Source organism: Gymnoscopelus microlampas, assembly GCF_963454915.1.
Source record: "Gymnoscopelus microlampas genome assembly, chromosome: 8".
NCBI lineage: Eukaryota > Metazoa > Chordata > Actinopteri > Myctophiformes > Myctophidae > Gymnoscopelus > Gymnoscopelus microlampas.
This window is the reverse complement of record NC_139945.1, coordinates 42,739,198-42,756,084: the sequence shown is the minus strand read 5'-3', so window position 1 is coordinate 42,756,084 and position 16,887 is coordinate 42,739,198. Positions and strand designations below refer to the sequence as shown.

The 16,887-nt window shown below is 39.8% G+C and overlaps 1 protein-coding gene across 1 annotated transcript; it reads left to right on the top strand.

Annotated features, from left to right (window-relative positions):
• Positions 1-855: 855 nt before the first annotated feature.
• LOC311050595 (protein mono-ADP-ribosyltransferase PARP14-like) lies at positions 856-16,499 on the top strand (the record flags this gene model as incomplete). Its single annotated transcript, XM_084064680.1, has 17 exons — positions 856-1,036; positions 1,557-1,666; positions 1,850-1,880; positions 2,566-2,853; positions 4,397-4,621; positions 5,136-7,399; positions 8,155-8,385; positions 8,503-8,724; positions 9,068-9,134; positions 9,437-9,583; positions 10,524-10,586; positions 11,873-12,049; positions 12,625-12,915; positions 13,245-13,859; positions 14,267-14,400; positions 15,286-15,460; positions 16,127-16,499. 17 exons carry the CDS (start codon positions 856-858, stop codon positions 16,402-16,404), a joined length of 5,499 nt encoding a protein of 1,832 aa, XP_083920806.1. The 3' UTR covers positions 16,405-16,499.
• Positions 16,500-16,887: the final 388 nt, after the last annotated feature.

Here is a 16,887-nt window from a genome sequence, read left to right as displayed (position 1 = left end):
AGAGAAACAGGAGAGTGTTGATTGATTAGATCAGATTAGGACAGTAGAGAATGTTAGAGAACAGTGCTGGAGCCTGAGTTGCGTCATTTAAGACAGTACCAAGTCACATGATTAATCAATAGAAGGTTTCACCAACATGGGTAGACCAAACAGACTAAATAGAGTGGATGCTCACTAGTCAGTACGAAGTGTCCTGCAGGCATCAGCATTACTAGTTGACAGGGTGTTATTGTGGCGTTCGTCATTTTCCATTGCGAGCTATGGGCGGCCATAGCTGAATGGTTAGTGAGCCTGCCTAGGGAGCCAGAGGCCCTGATTGTCCCAGGTTTGATTCCAGGCCAGGTCAGAATAAGTGTCGATGAAATGAAATTTGTCCCTGAGCAAGACTTTTAACCCCTAATTGCTCACAGGTTCTCATTGGAAACAAGACTGCAAGGACTTTCATGAACGACCTGTTAAAAGGAATTATCCTTATCCTAGACTGGCGGTAAGAATTGAGAGTGTTTACACAACGAAAAATGTATCTATTTCTGATATGTTTTACAGTTTTGTGTGTATATTTCATGTCAGTAATTTGTTGATGTGTTGTTGTTTATGTTTCCTTTCCTAGGTTTATAACCTATTGGCCTACTGTAGAAGTGTTAGAGTACGTTTGTATTGTAATGTTAGTATAATAAAATCATAAAAGACACAGGTCTGAGTTGTGTCCGCTAACTCGGTTGCTCCAATACCCTTTACAAGGGGAGATCTAATTAGTTGCATTACGTGACTGGCTAGATAATTGTACACTTGTAGATCGGCTCTTTTCGGTCCTAAAGTCAGAGACAGTGTCTTTCGTGTCTTTGAACAACAGTCATGGCCGACGACGCATACACGTATGTGTTGCTCGCCGAGTTCGATGACAATAAAATCCCCAAACTGAGAAACAAACTAGTGAAATACTTTCAAAGTAAGAAGAAATCCAACGGTGGAGACTGTCTGGTTGAATGTGACGAGCTTCATCAAACCGCAGTGCTTCGGTTCCGAACAGAGGAGGGTATGTTTTCTAATTATGACCAGTGGTGGAAGAAGTACTCACATGTTTTACATAAGTAAACGTAGAATACCACAATATGAAACGACTCTGTTACAAGTAGTGTTCAAAATGTTACTCGAATAAAAGCACAAAAGTATTGGCCTCAAAATACAAGTTTAAAGTACCAAAATGTTTGAAAATAGCCTATGCATAAAATATGGCTGAAGTGATTAATGTATGTTGTATAATATCATCATTTATATTTGCAAAGTAACTATTAACTAAAGTTTTCAAATAATTGTAGTGGAGTAAAAGTACAATATTTGCCTCTGAGATGTAGTGGAGTGGAGTAGAAGTAAAGTACTGAAACTTGGAAATACTCCAGTAGGCTACCTGGCTACTTATAGTAAATGTACTTAGTTACTTTCCACCACTGATTATGACTATTCATATATTTATGGAAATGTTATTTAACTTACACGTAATGTGTTGACATAGTAGATCTATTGTTATTGACAATACAGTGTCTTTTTCTTTACAGACAGACACAAAGTTGTAGGGAAAGATGCACATGAAATCCGTTTGGATCATGGTGGTGTGCTGAAGATAACTGTCCATATACCTGATGGTGATGAGAGTTCACCAAAACAGGTTAGTGGCTACTGGTTATTATTGAGTAAACAACAACAAAATGGTGCAAACTTGCCAGATGTCCCTATTGCCCACCTATCCTGTTACCGTGAGGGCAGTTTTAAAAAATGCCACGCAAAATTGGTAAACAAACAAACAAAAAAGCTACTTACCAATGACCAAGGTTTTCTCTTTTTCTTCTAGAAAGCACCTACTGATGACACTAAGAAGACTTGTAAGTATTTATAAAAAAAATAAAAAGTCAGATGTCGTCTAATAGTCTGTTTGGTTAAAACGTACATCATGTACATTCTACAGTAATTCATTCATCACATCTGACCACTGCACATTATATCATTTTAGATATAGGCAAGGCAGGATACGTTTATTTGTATAGCACATTTAATACACCAATTCAAAGTCATAGAAAGAGTAGAAGGAATACAATTGAGAAATAAAAAACAAAGGCATAAAATAATAAAAGTCAAAGTGCAATTGTAGTATAATATACCTTTCTACTAGGCCACTTTATTTTTACTTATATAATATCAGCAATAAACCCACTCATGAGGACTATTGTATTTCTGTTCTGCCACCATCATGTGGCTGAACATATGTGGAGTTCCCCAAACCCCTCTGAACAGAGCTTATGGGGGTCCCAGAATCAAATATATTCCCAAAATGTATTTACTAAAATGTTGCCAAGATGTTGCAGTGTCCCCATGAATACTTAATAACACCCTGATTGGAGTCTCAGAACCCCCTTTCTCTTTAAATCACTGTGTGGCACACAGTGTGTGCACCTTTCATTATTCAGGGCAACCTAACTGGACGGGTTATTTCAGTATAGTTTTCCTTTTCTTTCTGATAATGTATTTCTTGAAGATCATCTAATACTGTGATAAATGTTTCAATAACAGCTGATGCTGCCGTACAGAAGAAACAAATACACGAAGGCCGGCCCATTCCTGTTGCTGAACATCAGTCGCAGGCAGACAGCAGAGATGACCAGAGAGACGACGAAGAAGAGCTGTGCTCCACTTCTGCTGTCATAGGCAATATTCCCCAGGACGTGGGCCAGGAGTACTTAGAGATGCTGGTAGAGAACATCTTAAAGCATTCAGAGTCCTCTGCTACATCCCCAAACTTCAGTTTGGAGATCCTGCCCGACAAATCATCTGCTGTGGTGACTTTCCAGAGTGGAAAAGGTAGTTGTATTATTTTAGTAGTTCTGATTATTTTATCAATAATTTCTTAATGTTAAGAAACGGGACCTTTAAAGACACAGAGTCGTAATTTGCCATCTTTTAAGTCTATTAATCATCTAGAGCATATACGATATTGTTGTAGACCAAGATTTCTCAAAGTGGGTGCCATGTCAGTCCAGGGGTTAGGGTTAAGTATGTTACTTTTAATCAGTTCTAACCAAAATGTAATAAACGGAAATGTATTTAGCGAATGCAAAGTCCTTAAGTCAAGCAGTTGCCTCCTGGTGTGCTGTATGGAGGGTGACTAATCCTCCTTTCAGTCTTTGGAGTGGACAAACTTCTATGATGTGCTCCATAGTTTGCTCCTCTCCACAAGTACACAGTGGGCTTGGGCTACTGCCCCACTTGTGAAGGCTGGCTGAGCAGGGGTTTCACAAGTGGGGCAGTGCGTACATGTTCACTTCAAACTTTAACTTCAAATTACTTTATTTTTCTTTTGGTGGTGGTTGTGGCCACCATAATAATAATAAAAAAATAATAATAATAATAATAATAATAATAATAATAATAATAATAATAATAATAATAATAATAATAATAATATACTTTATTGAAAGGATAACCCCTTGAGATGTATTATCTCGTTTTCGAGGGGATCCTTAGAATACCAATAATCATTATAATGATACAAATATGTATAGTAGAGCCTATCATACTTGTATGCTAAACTTCAAACAGGAAGAAATGTCTTCCTGTGAGTAAATAATAGCCAACAATTATAGGAAGTAAGAAATAGCATTGGGACTTTAAGTAATTGACATTACAGTAATTGATTGTCATTGTGTCATTGTTTACATTTAAAAAAAAATCTTTCTGAGATACACTTTCTTAAGTAACTGTTGTTACATGAATGTTCCTAAAGTATAATCTGATGAGTGTTTTGAACGTTAAAGGACAACTTTAGTTTTTTACAACAAAGGTCTATATTTTAGCTTGTAATTAAAGTAAATAAAAGATGAGTCTTATTTTTTTTTTCATTTACTGCTTTCTATAGTTTTAGCAATTTTCGTGATATTTTTTACAGTGGGCGGGGGCATTCTGTCCGGTGGCTAAATATGCCTTTTTTACACAATAAAAAAGGTCCTGTGGTCTTTGATGGCCAGATGTGAGTTATTGGGGGCTAGTAGAGCTACTGTAAATAATAATAAAGAAAACGCCGGGTTAATGTGTAAAAAAAGACATATTTAGCCACCGGACAGAATGCCCCCGCCCACTGTAAAAAATATCACGAAAATTGCTAAAACTATAGAAAGCAGTACATTTTAAAATTTTAACACTCATCTTTTATTTACTTTAATTACAACCTAAAACATAAACCTTGGTTGTAAAAAAACAAAGTTGTCCTTTAATGTTTTGTATGGACCTTGTGGTCTGGTTAATACATGATATTATAATAACTGATGTCCAAATGGATTATCAGAACTCTTTTTCTGTATGTTATTGTATTTTACTTACCTTCTCATTTTCTATTCCTAACTGACAGAAAACACAGATTTCATTACAAACTGCCCCAGAAACAAGAATTTCAAGAGGAAAGCGTTGTCCGTCTGCCCTCTTGAAGTCACAGCCAAAGTCATAACTGAAGACATACCAGATGTTAGTTCTGACCTCCTCATCCTTTATTTTGAGAGCAAAGGCGTGGAAGTGGAAAATGTCACACTTAATGAAGAGGAACAGTTTGCCATCATCACCTTTATAACCCCCAAAGGTATTTATACCAATATTACACAGCTATGTAATGTATAGATTTTAATTCTAAATTCAGATACATGAAGGAGAGAGAGAGAGAGAGAGAGAGAGAGAGAGAGAGAGAGAGAGAGAGAGAGAGAGAGAGAGAGAGAGAGAGAGAGAGAGAGAGAGAGAGAGAGAGAACAAACGAGACCTGAGAGTCCATACTGCCTTTACATCCATGGAAATTGGCCTAAAGTAAGGGTGATGCTAGGGCTAGGGTGTTATCGAAATCAGGAGGGTTCTTGCTGAGAGAATTACGTTTTATAGCAATCTGCCCATTGCATTTAGAGATATTGCTTGTGCAATTATAAATTCATACCTAAGGGTGGCACCTGAATCAGTAGGGACCATCCTCTGTGGAGCATTTATGCACCTTTCTTTTACATAATGCAAATCCAGTGTAGATGGTTCTATATGATTTTTTGTTAATGATCATAATGTAATGCACATAGTACTAATGGTAACATTTTTCATCTTTTTTTTTATTGTAGCTGTTTCCAAAGTAATTGAGATGAAGCTCCTCATCAAACAGCAACCGGTCAAAGTCTTTCCATTTTATGACTCTTTGGGCACGGCACTTTATGGCAAAGATAGACCCACACTGAAACTCCCTGCTGCCTTCAGTGAGAGCATTGATCAATCTATATGGAGATACCTTAACAACCACAAGGCTGCAAAGACCTTCCACAGTGATCTGGCGAAGCACTTTTGCAAAGCAGACCTCCAAGAACAAGGATCTGTATGTTTAAGGCCCCTACCGTCACTACTGCAGCAAAAGGATGTCAAAGCCAAAGACATCACAGAGTGGAAACATGCAGCAAAGAAGGCCTTTGAACAAGCTTTGTCCAAGTTCAAATCTCTGAAGCTTCAGCCTCAGCCAATGGCATGGGAAGAGTCTGAAGGGAAGATTGGAGAGGCAGTGTTGAATGAGGCTGTAGTAGTAGTCCCTGATAAAGACAGTGGCGTCTTAGCAGTGGTTGGCCTTTTGGATGATGTAAACAGACTGGAACAGACTCTTAATGAGATACTGGACAGTACTGCCAAAAGGATTCAGAGAGTAAAGTCCAGCACAACTGAGAAGATCAAATTGACACCATCTATTTTCCATATCTTCTCTCAAGATGGCCTTCGGGATAAGCTGTTAGATAAATACCCAGAGCTGAAAATAACCTACAACGGGGAGAGCCAGGAGTTGTCATTTCATGGTTTAAACGATGAGGTTTTAGGTGCAAGCACAATGATACTGCAAGAAAACCGAGCATTAAAACGAATGGTGTTAGAGTTAGATCAGTTTGTGCTTGAGTTTTTGAAGGATGAAGATCAAGAAAACCTTACAAGCTCACTTTTCACACCAAACAGAATCAATGCAGTGCTTGAGCTAAGTGCAAAGACAGTGAATCTCCTTGCTGTTTCAGACAGTAATCTGAGTGAAGCTGAGCATCAACTGAAAATGGTCCTGGTATCCCAGTGCATCCCGGTTGAAGACATTAATGTTCTTGAGATGCCTCAGTGGCGGGAACTGGTCACTCGTTTGGAGAGTAGCACCAACAGCTCATCCAGGAAAATTCAGATTCAGACAGCTGTCTCTCACTCACCTCAGGTAGTAGCAGTGTCAGGCTACAAGGACAGTGTATTACCAGTTCACAGTGAACTTCAAGATTTCTTACACCAGAATGCTGAAGTTGAAGAAACTGTTACAGTGAAGCCTGACATCATCGCCAGATATATTGAAGAACATGGAAAAAAGGCTTGGTCAGAGCAAGCGAAAGGCAAGGTAGTTGTTTCTTTCAGGAACGAAGCCATCTCCCTAAGAGGTTCCAGATGTAATGTGTCCAATTGCAAGCCCATCATTGAAGACTTGGTCTCTTCACTATGCTTTGATACTTTGACAGTCTCTGAGCCAGGAATGAAGAAGTTCTTCCAGGAGAAAGAAACTATGTATGTTGCATCAGTCAAGAATGAAACGGGTTGCTTGGTCCAGATGGTAGATGGGGCAGATAGTGGACAGGACCTCAGCCCTGGACAAGTGCCAAACCCCACATACCAGGTTGAGACTACTGATGGAGTAGAAATTGCTGTTTGCAAGGCTGATATGTGCAGTTACCCAGTAAGTGCAGTCATAAATTCATCTAATCAGGATTTGAAACATATAGGAGGTCTTTCAAGAGCGCTGTTGGATGCTGCTGGCCCTCAGTTGCAGGATGAATGTGACAGGATAATTACCCAGAAGGGACAGCTCAAACGTGGAGATTGTGTCATGACTGGTGCAGGAGGAAGGCTGATGTGCAAAAATATCATCCACGCAGTGGGGCCTGAATTCGACCAAGCTTACCGTGATAGGGCTGTGGGACAGTTGAGAAAAGCCGTTAAAAATAGTCTGGAACTCGCTGACGAGCGTGGGTGTATCACTGTGGCATTGCCTGCTATCAGCGTAAACTCAGGATTTCCCCTGAACTTGTGCGCAGACACAATTGTTAAAGCAGTGAAAGAATATTGTCAAGACACGTGCGGTGACAACACCCTGAAGAAAATTCATTTGGTAAACAAAGATGACAACACTGTTCAGGCTATGGAGACAGCTGTCAGGAAGGAGTTTGGAAACCACAGTGTTAGTCATTCTCAACAGAAGCATCCTAGCACACCCACCAACACTCCAGGTGTTCTACGCGTTCAGAGCACGAGTAACTCAGATCAAGTTGTGACTAATGAGGGGCTGACCATCATGTTGACTAAAGGGAATATCCAGGATGCTACGGTAATCAATTTTCTTTATTATTTCCCTTCTAGTTTGGATTGGTGTAGATTAGTCTTTTAAAGGAGACATCCGCGCATTTTAAGTGTTATCTTTGATGTGTGGCAAATCACTCACCAACGTAGAAATGCCCATTGAGTTACTCCACAGATCCCCCTGTCGACCCCCACCGTTGGCATAATAGGAGGCGCGTGAATAGCCCAAATTCGCCTATTTTAACAAATGCAAAGTCTGTTTTTTTTCTCCTAGCACTCATTGGGGAGTCCCATGATACCCTTACAGGCGCTGAAAGTCCCGACAAGCTAACCGCTAATAACAGAACGAGCTAACGCTCGTTGCTTGTTTCTCTCCGAACCTGGCAACCTGGTGTTGCCAGGCAGAGAGATAAGCAGCCAGCGTTAGCTCGTTCTGTTATTAGCGGGACTTTCAGCGCCTGTAAGGGTATCATGGGACTCCCCAATGAGTGCTAGGAGAAAAAAAACAGACTTTGCATTTGTTAAAATAGGCGAATTTGGGCTATTCACGCGCCTCCTATTATGCCAACGGTGGGGATCGACAGGGGGATCTGTGGAGTAACTCAATGGGCATTTCTACGTTGGTGAGTGATTTGCCACACATCAAAGATAACACTTAAAATGCCCGGATGTCTCCTTTAATAGCTTTTTACACTGTCACCTGAGTTTTTAGTAGTGAACTCATAATATAATTCTTAACACTACGTTGTCCATGAAACTGAAAATACTTTCCTTACATGTTAGACTGACGTGGTCGTGAACACTATTGGTAAAAAACTTGCTCTGGATCAAGGAGCAGTCTCAAAAGCCATCCTTGGTGCAGCTGGACACAATCTTCAGACACTGGTACATGCACATAAATCCAGTGGAAAAGTTGGTGATGTCATTGTTACTGATGGCTGCAACCTGAAGTGCAACAAAGTCTTCCATGCTGTCGCACCTCATTGGGACAATGGGCATGGCACTGCTGAGAAGGTAAAGTATGCAACTTACCTACTTTATTTAGTTAATTGTATCTGTCTGTCTGTCTGACAATGTTCAGCTTTGTTCATAGAAATGAAACAAAATGCTTCTACATGGTATGTCTTACAGATGCTGAAAGGGATTTTGAAGGATTGCTTGAGCCAGACTGAGAGCAGCGGTCTGACCTCAATAACCTTCACAGCCATTGGCGCGGGGAACCTAGGCTTCCCTAAAGATCTTGTTGCTTCTCTACTGCTGAATGAAGTCATGAATTTTAGCAGTCGCACACAGCCTAAACACCTGAAGACAATAGTGATCATCCTTCATCCGAGTGATGCATCCACAATCCAGGTAAACAAAACAATTGCATAAATTCAAATGCGAGAAGTCAAGAATGGTGTAGTTATTAGTCAATGTCCGATGCTTTGTAATTACCAAAACAAAACTTTCAGCATGAAATGTGTGTGTGTGTGTGTGTGTGTGTGTGTGTGTGTGTGTGTGTGTGTGTGTGTGTGTGTGTGTGTGTGTGTGTGTGTGTGTGTGTGTGTGTGTGTGTGTGTGTGTGTGTGTGTGTGTATACATGTACATATACATAGACATATACATATATATACATTTATATTTATATATATATACCTTTGTGTTATTGTGAGCTGCTGATAATGACTGGTATCTCTCTGCTTGCTCTCCCCAGGCTTTCAATGATGAATTGAAGAGACTCACCCATTCAGGTAGTTCACAGCCAACTACACATAGTACAGGTAGGCTGCAACATATGGTTTGAATGATTGTAGGCAATAATTGAAAGTTCACTAAGGGATACTTTTAATATGGTTGTGTATTTTAAGAAAGGAAATGCGCATAGACCAGCAACATTGTTTCAAAAGTAACTATCTGTGCTATTGAAAATTTGACTTACCAAACATTCTTCCCAAAATGCATAAATACGTAGCACTTCAGAATAAATCAAATAGTTTGTGTGCCTCATGAATCAAAAATGTAGCTGTTTGGTGAGTGTTTGCTCTGCTGTTTATCTATTTTTGTGTTTGTTTCCTGGTGCAAGGTCCCTTTTCCAAAATCATCTCAAGCTCACAAATGCATGAGACCAAAATGGGAAGTGTGGACATACAGGTTGTCACAGGAGACATAACTAAGGAGACGACTGATGTTATCGTCAACTCTTCTAATGAAAGTTTCTCTCTGAAGTCAGGTAAATCACAAATTAGCTTAGAGAGAGGGCACGATGAAAAGTATCTCTGGAATATAAATGTATTCTCGTAAAACATGGGTCTTCAACAGTGGATCTGAGACCACTTTACCTTACCAGCTAATCTCCGGCACCGTTAGCCCGGTCGCTGCGAAACTGTGCACACCAACTCCCTGGATGCCAATTCAGAACCTCTGCCCCACATTTTTCACATGGACCTGTCATAGCGCCACCAGGAGGCCGATTTGTGCAAAACCCATTTTTTCCCATTACACCTACAGCTTTTAACCAAACGTCATGCAAATCGGTACACAGTATCTCTATAGTCATGTGATCAACCCGGATCTGTCCGATTTCCCATATTGCATCCTCGTTGGCTAAGGTTGGCTTCCAAAGTTTGCAGGATTGGTTTCTTTGCCATTTTTTACTATTTTGAAAAACATTTTCAAATAGTTGAAATAGCAAATCTACAAGCTCACAATGTGTCAATGTAGATTGGCTATTTGAACTACTTGAAAATGTTTTTCAAAATAGTAAAAAATGGCAAAGAAGTTTAGGGAAAATGGGTAAGGCGGCGCCCAGAATAGGGCCGATCTCAAATCTCTCAACAGACATTGTCGAGACGATCAGCTAAATGTGGTGAGCTAGCTTTGAAAACCTCTTCAAGTTGCACGGAAGGCTTTCTCAAAAGGTTTGGTCATGAATGGACTCTCAACAGCTATTTACTCTTGAGTGAGCCCCTAACACCTACATTTACTGGGTAACTCTATGTATTTAGTTGTATTTTTTTTTATGTATTTTTAACTATAGGACTGTGTAGTAAGTAAGTAAGGTATTGCAGGAAAAAAGAAAGTGCACAGTCCTGCAACATACCATAGGAAAATAATAGTTATTCATTCCTGTTATTCCTTTCTTTGTTGTATTCTGTCTTTTGCTACTCCAGGAGTGTCCAAGGCCATTCTGGAGGCCGCTGGTCAGAATGTTGAAGACGAATGCAAAAAGCTTGGTAAGAACCTTTTTATATTTATATTTTAACCACGTAATCCCTAGGTTCCTTATTCTGGGGGCGAACATTTGGCGAAAATAGCAGATCTACAGGCTCTCAACGGATCGTGCAGCATTGCATTGTGAACTCATAGATTGGCTATTATCTGCTAAATTATTTGGTGTAGAGGGAAATACTAGTGCACCTAGTATAGTGCACTGGGGGACCACAGTCTAAGTATATATGGTTTAAAGGAGACACACCATGAATTTCACTTTTTTTTATTTTTTTTGTATTTTTTGGGCTCCCCAGTGTCTCTTGTACCCCAAAAAATATTTTTCTTTAACATTCAGTCATTCGTTCTCATTTCAGAGATTTTCAGAATGGGCGTGTCTGAACAGGCCATCTCAGAATGGCAAGTTTGCTTACCTCACGAAACTTTTTGCCCATGTATTTTGACAGACAGAATTGCTCAGTACCGCAGTACAGCGCCCCTCTGCCCAACAGGACGTTTTGGTATTGCAGCTGAAAGTGCTTTATAAGCCTGAGAGAATTGACTTGGGATGAGTAAATCTGAGTGTTGATTTAGGCTCAAACCTTTTGAAAATGGTTTGAGGGACATACACCATATGATATTAAATATCAAATATTTTTTTTAAATTCATGGTGTGTCTCCTTTAAGTGTTTAAGTAATTTAGCTGACAATCTTATTTGTGCCTTATTTGCCACAATCATTAAGTATAGCAGTTGAAAAGGTTTAAATTGCCAGATCAACATTACAAGCAGTCATTAATAAGAGGTGTAAAGGTTATGTACAACTACTGTAATATATGCCTGTGTCATCACAAATTATACTGTATGAAAGAGACATGGTATTTATTGCAAAGATCATTGTGAAAGTTCAACCATTGATCAAGGTTACAGTCACAACAATTCACATTTATTGTTGTATTCTTGTGCAATTTTGAGTGTTATAATGTGCCTTATTGGATATATTTTATGGCACCAAATGTTTGAATCAAGATTGACCTGTTCCACCCACCCACCTATAAACACGCACACGCACACGTACGCACGCGCAGGCACACACGCGCAAGCACGCACGCACGCACGCACACACACACACACACACACACACACACACACACACACACACACACACACACACACACACACACACACACACACACACACACACACACACTTTTGAAACGTTTTTGCAACATTGCACATAAAGTAACCATTAGGATGTTTTCATTCTTAAGTAAAAGAAAACAAACAAACAAAAACATTGTCCCTACATTCAGGTTCTCAAAGAAAGCAAGGCATGATAATGACCCAGCCAGGTCATTTAAAATGCAAGATGATCCTCCACCTGGTCGTACAGTCGGCCCCTGTGAAGATCAACAAGGCTGTGAAAGATGCTCTTCAGATGTGTATGAAAGACTCCTACACCTCCATTTCCTTTCCTGCTCTTGGTACAGGTGAGACATAACTGTAGAATATGGAATACATGGGGGAAAAGTGTCCATGGTCTGGTGTAACTCAGTGTGTAAAGCATGGCATTATCACTGCCAAGGGTAGGGATTTGGTCCCGGTGAGGCACAGTCATGCTAAAGATGTATGGACTTCTGGTAATGTAGAGTAATTTGTGTTGAAATCTAATGCATTCCTTTGCTTTCGGAGAACTATGAATGATCACATAGCGTTCAATTGTTGTGAATTTTGACATGTGTATTCACAACATTGACCAATAACAACACCGTCTGACTCTGTTAGCCTTGGAGAGGGTGGGGGCAGGAGGCTGCCCTATCAATTTAGCTGATTTAACTGATCACATAATAAATTAACATTGTTTTAACATGTATTCTGCTTATAAGCAACGCTAACGGTTTACATTTACGTATCAGGCCCATCAGAAATCTCATTGAACTGAAGTTTTTTTTTCTTTTTTTTTTCTTTTTGGTTGAACCCACAAGGGAGATCCTTTGATATTTTCTGTGTAGGAATTTCACTCTTTTCCTTGTAACAACGCCCACAATGTGTTGTGCGGTTTTAGGCCAAGGCAGCATACAGGCAACTGAGGTGGCAGATGCTATGTTGGACGCAGTGGTGGATGTGTTGAGTCAGAGCAGTCAGACCTCTCTGAAGACTATCAGGATAGTTATCTTTCAGTCACAAATGCTGAAAGAATTCCACAGCAGTATGCAGAAGAAAGAAGGCACAGACCAGAAGGACAAAGGCACGCACCAGAAGGACAAAGGCGCAGACCAGAAGAACAAAGGCACACACCAAAATGACAAAGGTTCTTCATCCTGGAGCTGGAAGAACCTTCCCTCCATAATAAAAGGTAGTTGACAGCTTTTCTCAAGCCTGTCATTAGAGATGCTCATTGCTTAAACAAGGATCTGTTTGAATTTTCAAAACCTCTTGACCTGGTTCCTGACGCTATGGTAATTGTAATTTGGTTAGAATTCCATGGGGTTTCTAACTTGCAGGCCATACTTTTGATACTGCTGGAGCTAAATATGCATTAAGTATTTTTTGTTAATCTGCTAAGGTTTTACATAAAAGGTCAATTCTGTTCTCCGGTGTCTAAACATTTGTATGTATTTTAGATACATTTTCTGACCGTGTTAAATAATGTGTTTATCTGACATTCTGAATTAATTCCTCTAGCATTCTTCGCGGGAGGAAGTGCTAGCAGCCCACAAAAAGAAGAAGACTTTGTCATTGAAGAAATGGAAGTGGACCGTGCTTGCTTCCACATCTGTGGAGAGTCGCGGGCCAAAGTTCACTCAGCCAAACAGTGTATCAGTGACATGATATCCCAGGAGCAGGTCGTTCACTCCATTGAGGACAATGTAGTCCTCTGCTTCTCTGAAGCAGACCATCAGCGCATCATCAACATGCATTCTACAATGGCCGTGGGGATAAAGATAGAACGCAAGAAGGGCGAAGCCTCTCTCACCATCAAGGGACGCAGCAGGGACGTGGTAAAAGCCACTGGTGAGATCCAGGAGATGACGAAGAGGGCCAGAGAAAAGGAGGAATTTAGGAGAGCTGTAGAATTGGCTGCTGAAAAGGCAGACTGGCAGTACAAGTTTCAGGGGCATCAGTTCCAGAGCTTCGACTCCACCGCCAACTTCTACCTTGAGCAGGCACTGAATGATGAACTGTCCCTTGTAGAAGTCACTGTCCAGGGTCAAATGTACTATATCACACTGCCAAATGGACCTGCAACAGATGCGCAAGGCACAAGTCTGGAAATCAAGCGCATTGACAAACTGAATGGTAAGTTGTGAAAATGTAACTTGTATTTTTGGTATGCAGTATTTAATTAGATCTGTTATGCAGAGAGCCATAGGGAGCCAGTGTTGAACTATATCCAAACCAGATCTATGTAGGTCAAATTATACTTTAAGTTTGATCTTAGAGTTTGTTCGAGTTTAAATCGACTTGAGCACCATCTCAGTGTGGTTTGCCACACGTGCATGTACAATATAGTGTGCCAGGAAGCTCAAACAAATGAGACAATAACAGGAAAATGTGTGGATTGCAAGTTAAACCCTGTCTAATTTCCTGGTGTGGCAAACCCCACAATCTGGTAACCCCAGTTGATTAAAACTATTGAGTTGCTTGCAAGTACTGAATGGCCTGATTGACCTCTGTAATGAGTTTTAATGCTTTGAACTCTACAGCTTGGATCCCTCAAAACTGGGATGTCATGACAGCCAACACCTCATGCCAAACCTTCACCGTCCAGCCTGGAATCCAAGAGCACAATGAAGTCCTGGGTCTGTTCAGTACCTCATGTAAACAAACGGTTATTAAGGTAGTACATTTGTTTATATGTACTGTAACCCTAGCTTGCTATGTAACAACTCCCTTAAGCTGGAGTTGTGCTTATACTTTATTTAAATGTATAAGGGTTAAAGACATTTTCAGGAAAACATTTGCAAAATACTGTATGCTATTTGTATCTATTCACTCAAGTCGAGAGCCATGTTTTAATGCAATCATTATAAAGACTGCAGAATAGTATCTGTAATACTAGTGTACCAATGCTACTGAAAATGTCCCAGATTCACCTAAATGATCAAGATAGGTGTCATACACATTCACACAAGCATTGAGAACGATAAAAGTCGAGAGAGAGATTAAAGTAAAATGTCTGTAGCAATGCTTCTCAGTGTGATTGCTGCCTGCCTTTCCTCATACTATAGCTTTGTATAAGCTTTACTTATATGCATATACACAAATGAAAATATAATTTATACATATTTTAAAAAGCACCCTGCACCTCGTGGGCAAATATGCGCTGTGGCACAGGCTAATTAGCTGTAGCTAATAAGGGAGATAAGCATAGAAAAGGAGCCAGTAAACCATATAACAATCTCTGTGCTATGTCTATATATAAATTATGAACTGTAATGTCCATACATTACAATGACAAACACTTCAAGTAAGGACGCTTCATCCATACATTACAATGGCAATCACTTGAAGTAAGGACACTTGCAGTAAACTAAACACTACGATGGCTTAGTGCTCATATCTGAGTCTACAGGCAGCTAACAAACAAACGCAGAGATATAACCCAGAGTAACCCACATCAATTGTAGACCGTCCCGCTTGGTGGCTTGGCAATAACAGTCATTAAAATATTATATAACCAGACACAGAAGAGGAACAACCAAGTATTTTAATTCTCCCCCAGATTGAGAGGATACAGAACCCACTCTTGTGGAAGAGCATCCAACTCAAGAAGCAGGACATGGATCAGAGAAACGGCCATAATAACAACGAGAGACGCCTCTTCCATGGCACCAGCCCAGACACTATTGACAAAATCAACAATGGAGGCTTCAACAGGTCCTTTGCTGGGAAGAATGGTGAGAGTTATACCTTGTAAAATGAGTAGAATAGTGTGCACATTGTCATGGGATTCTGGACCAATAAGTAATTGATGAGGCAATAGGAGTTTAGACAATATTCTAGTTGGTGATGGTATGCTTTAATGTGCATGATATCATGGGGATAAGTACGTTAGACACACAGTCTGACACAGATCGTTGGTAAGGTAGTTCTGCCAACGAGCACAGGGCTCAGACCATAGTTATACTAGCTGCTCCTAGGACAAGCTGAACCATAACAGACAGTCTTTAACAAAAACAATAGCTATCAGTTCTAGTGAGACTTCTTGGCTTTCAGCCTATCAAATATCATGTCATATCAGAACGTATTATATAAGTGATGGTAAAATATAAAGGTTAGATATAAACAACCATAAAAGATATATAGTATAATGTATAATTATTCCTCAACATCCAACCCAAATTTAGTACAGGTGCAGGGTAAAATAGTTCATGCCATTTACTCTCATTTCGCTCTGGATAAGAACATCCGTTATATACCTACATTGGAAGTCGTTCAGTTGGAAAGGAAGGCTAAATTCAGAACACATAATGTAACTGCTCTTGTGTAAACAATTGTCTTCATGGCCTTTGAAGATACATGAAGATACCATGGCTAAACGTTCTTCTTCTCTCTATTTTCAGCTGCCGCATATGGCAATGGCACCTACTTTGCCGTACATGCCAGTTATTCCGCCCAGAACACTTATTCCATGCCGGATCCTCAGGGCCAGAAGTTTATGTATCTCTGTCGAGTCTTGACTGGAGACTTCACTCTGGGGAAGCAGGGCATTATCGTGCCACCAGCCAAGAGCCCCACTGTGCTTTATGACAGTGTCGTGGACAACATGCAAAGCCCAGCCATGTTTGTCATCTTCCACGACTCTATGGCTTATCCTGAATATTTAATTACATTTAAGTAAAGCATGTAGAGAGAGGGCATGGAAATAAGGTGCCGTACATTTTTCCTAGCTTAATAATTAATACCATAATGTTTAATAACCATTAGTGATTCTTTTTTTTAACCCTTTTTATTGCCATTCGACAGGCAATTTATATCATATATCATATTGCAGAAAATGTTATGATTTTTTTTTATAAATAATACACTAAAGAAAAAACAACAACACACAGAAAAAGTTACGTTAAAGAAACACAAATAAAATAATTAAATAAGTAAATAGACAGACATTTATACAAATTTAAAAATCTCAACATTTGCCATGAGAGTGAGAGTGGGGTCCATTTAACCCCTTCCATCGGAGATAACAGCTTCTAGTTATAGAGAACCTACACAACTCTGCCTACATCCTCTGTGTCCAAATATGAATCCACTGATAACCATATCTTTTTATTTTTTTTAATTGGGCTTTTTAACTGGGCTGTCATATGTTCCATCTTGTATA